The sequence below is a fragment of the Porites lutea genome, chromosome 1 (assembly GCF_958299795.1).
Source record: "Porites lutea chromosome 1, jaPorLute2.1, whole genome shotgun sequence".
NCBI classification, from domain to species: Eukaryota; Metazoa; Cnidaria; class Anthozoa; order Scleractinia; family Poritidae; genus Porites; species Porites lutea.
This window is the reverse complement of record NC_133201.1, coordinates 16,505,901-16,509,594: the sequence shown is the minus strand read 5'-3', so window position 1 is coordinate 16,509,594 and position 3,694 is coordinate 16,505,901. Positions and strand designations below refer to the sequence as shown.

At 36.1% G+C, this 3,694-nt stretch overlaps 1 protein-coding gene across 1 annotated transcript in view; it reads left to right on the top strand.

The window, feature by feature from the left end:
* Positions 1-790, top strand: part of LOC140924651 (uncharacterized) — a 20,064-nt gene extending 19,274 nt beyond the window's left edge. Inside the window, exon 3 of the mRNA XM_073374710.1 lies at positions 171-790. Within this exon, the coding sequence (XP_073230811.1) occupies positions 171-790 (620 nt within the window). The remainder of the gene's footprint in view (positions 1-170) is intronic.
* The last annotated feature ends 2,904 nt before the right edge of the window (positions 791-3,694 follow it).

The following is a 3,694-nucleotide window of genomic DNA, read 5'->3' as shown; positions in this document are numbered from 1 at the left end:
CAGTTCTTTCAACTGAAGGCTTTTTGTCAAAACAGATAGTTTTTTTTACTCATTATCACCATTGTACTGTTCTCGTGCAAGTTACCGCCTTCAGGTCTTTCCTCTGTGATCAAAGGTTAATATAAATTAAAGACCAAGTTTTAATTTGAAGGAGTTTTTATTTGTTTCAGTGCAATATCTGGCGTATATTTACCACTTTGTAAAAGAATGGCGTAAGAACCCAAAGTGTTCATTATCCTGCTGCCTGGCCTTGCTATTGCCACTTAATCAACTACAAGGAGAGATACGCGGATTAACTGAGACGAACATACTAAAGCAGCAACTCCAAACTGGTAAAATCGAGATGCCGACGATTGGTAGTACTTTAAGGGAGAGTGGGGCAGTTGTTGTTACTCTTGAAGATCATGCAGAACGAGAACAAGAGGAGGCAACAACTGACGAGAAAACCGTTGAACGGGGCCTTTCGACAATTGCAGAGGTGATCTTTGCTAGTACTTTAGGGGAGAGTGGGGCAGTTAATATTGCTCTTGAAGATCATGCAGAACGAGAACAAGAGGAGGCAACAACTGACGAGAAAACCGTTGAACAGGGCGTTTCGACAATTGCAGAGGTGATCTTTGCTAGTACTTTAAGGGAGAGTGGGGCAGTTAATATTGCTCTTGAAGATTTTACAGAACGAGAACAAGAGGAGGCAACAACTGACGAGAAAACCATTGAACAGGGCGTTCAGACAATTGTAAAGGTGGTTATTCATGAGCCTCCAAGAGAAACTTACGACACCAAACTCTAATTAGGACCAGTTATTTAAGCGGAGTTAGCCAGTGTTTAACAAAACTTTTTTCTCATCAATTTTCAGTTTGCCCAACGCTTTTATCTTAACACTATTTATCGTGAAAAGTTTCATGAAAGCATGAGATGTGCACTGGAAAAGCATTATTTTCTTCTTAACTGAAATAACCCAGTATGGAAGATATCTGCTTGGAGGTCCAAAGCTTTACTAAACCTCGGCCTCAATTAGACTCCGTTTAAATAACCGATCCTAAGTAGATAAATGAGGTTCCACCACGTCTTCTTTCTCCTTAAAGAAAGATAAAAAAATTATCCAACATTAGGTAAAGTAAGGTATAAGAATCATGAATTAGGATTGAAATCATTCTCTCGTTTGAGGCAGTAAATGTTATGAGTAGCGATATTTCCTCTTACTGACAGCAACCTTGGTTCTAAGTTACAACTTATCCAAGTTGTACAAGGTGTTTAACAGGATAACTGATTGATAATGGTAAGGGGTCTTAACTAACTCTAATTTGACCTATACAATTGAACCTCCCGTAAGTGACCCCCTAAAATGCGAAGAATAAGTGGTCGCTTCCATAATGTGGTCAGTTATGACAGTCAAAGGAGGTCTTTTGACAGGACTGAGAAATTCGGATACATCTAATTTTTTGAAAGAATGTATTGAACTTCATTTTTAGGTTACGGTATGTGTAAATCCATGTTATTTTTTTCTCTAAAATTTCTGCTCATATTCTGAGTAGAATAGTACATACAGGGAAGGCAAAGATCAGACCATTGTTTCTTTTATTTTATTATTTTGCCACATAGAATAAATTACAAGTAGAATAGAAAAATAATAAATAGTTAATTAATATTAAATTTAAAATGAGCATACAACTTGGAAGGAGTGACTGTGGCGAGGAAATCTCCGAGAAGCAAAGCTTATGAGGAATAGAGATTTCCCCCATTGTACCAGGTACCAGTTGCTTTAACAGGTTAAATACAGTGGAAAATTCTAAAACTGTCATGCTAAATACTGATTGCGTTCGCTCACGAAAAGTTCCAACTAAAAGGCTTTGAAGGGGAAATTTTAGTGTTTTGGATAAGTGGTCGCTTATGGGAGCTGGTCGCTTACGAAATGTCGTGACACATACAGGTTGGACTGTACTAATAGTTTTCGTTGATCAGTTTAAATGAAATTTAAGCTTAGTGAGATAAGTGTAGATACATAAGATTTGAGTCTTACGGACTAGTGAAGTCTTGTTCTACAGAACGACACTCGAAACACCTGAATCTTAATTTGAGAATTTTCCTGCAGAACGTACCTCATAGCAGAGGACAAATCACTTTAGGTTCGCACAATGCGGCAATGACCAGTTATGGCTGTCCGTCTGATGTCAAACAAAGTGTGATACATCATCTTAAATTTTCTGGAATCTCCCAGATGGAGTAGATCGATCCAACTGCCATTCTTTTTTTATTTTAATTTTTATTTTCAACTATTCACTAAAAGTTCACGTTAAAGTTATTTTCTTCACCTTCCTAACTTAAGCTTCACCGCAGCCAAAAGCATGATCAGTTTTCCGTCTTAATTAGAGACACTATTAAGTGGAAACATATGAGCAGAGATCTTTTATTTTCTCAAAACTGAGTTTTTCTTCTCCGATCGAAATGTCAAACAAAGTTGCAATGTCACGGTGGAAATATTAGTGAAGTTTCCAAACGTTAAATAGATTGACAAAGCAATGAACAGAGAAATGACAACCGATCACTTTTTAAGTACCCGCCGTCTTAGCTTAACTTGTTTACAACTGAATTTATGATTCTTCAAATGTATTAGTTGATTCACTAACGTCTTTTGCTTAAGGAGAATTTGTCGGGTTCTTTCGTTTAGGACTTCTCAAACTAGAATCGAAAACCTGTATCTAACGTTTCATGGACCGACAACAGACCCTAGATGAGTTTCTTTTATTTTCCAGAATTCCTTTTCATTATTGGTAATCTTATTTTAACTGGATATTGAACTGAAATCGTTGTGCTTACCTCAAAGGAAGTGTTTTTTTTTTTTCATTAGGTTACCCAGGTGAGATTTTCATTTCGACTCAGAAACTGCAAAAGTTTTTTGTTTTTTTTTTTCTATTTAGGCATTTTAATGGGATAAAAAGCTTCAACAAAAAGTAAAACAGAAAAGAACAAAGGAACGACTGAAATACGTCAAAAGACGTGTTTATAATCAGAAACTATCAGTTGTTTCATTATACATACTAATCATAAACACCCGTTGTAGGATTGTAGCCTTGAGTGTTGTAGTTAAGTTTATGATTGTGGAAGTTTTAAATCACAAAGAACTTCCAAACAATTGTGTTTGCAAGGAAACGCAGTTTACAGTAGTTTAAAAGACGGGTGAAGCAAATGTTACTACTTTTGTGCTTTTCCCGCCAGGATTTTTAATAATTCGGTATCACTTCCTGGGAAAGCTTTGCATAGGGAAAGTAGAATTGCTTAGTTATAAAAAAGTATTTATCGTTACTATAGTACGATTATCTTAGGTTGGTTGAGAACTTATATGCTTTACAACTTTAAACATTATTATATTTTCATTTTTGTCTATTTTATCGCCTAGTATAAAGTAGCTTACGCTTGTTGCGCTAAAACCTGTAACAAAGTCATTCAGGTCTTTCTGGTAGAATTTTTTCTAGAGGCAAGCATGACCCCCAAGCATGGTTAACATGTAACCGCTATTAACTTACTGATGTAAGATGTGAACATCTTTTTTTTTTTTTTTCATGCTACCATCACTGGGCTTTGTGACAGCACATTTGATTAGGTTCTAGCGCGACATATAAACAGCACTTTAATCTGCAATAACCTATATTTCACTGCAGTACAAATTCAAGTGCTAAGCTCATAGCTGGTATAG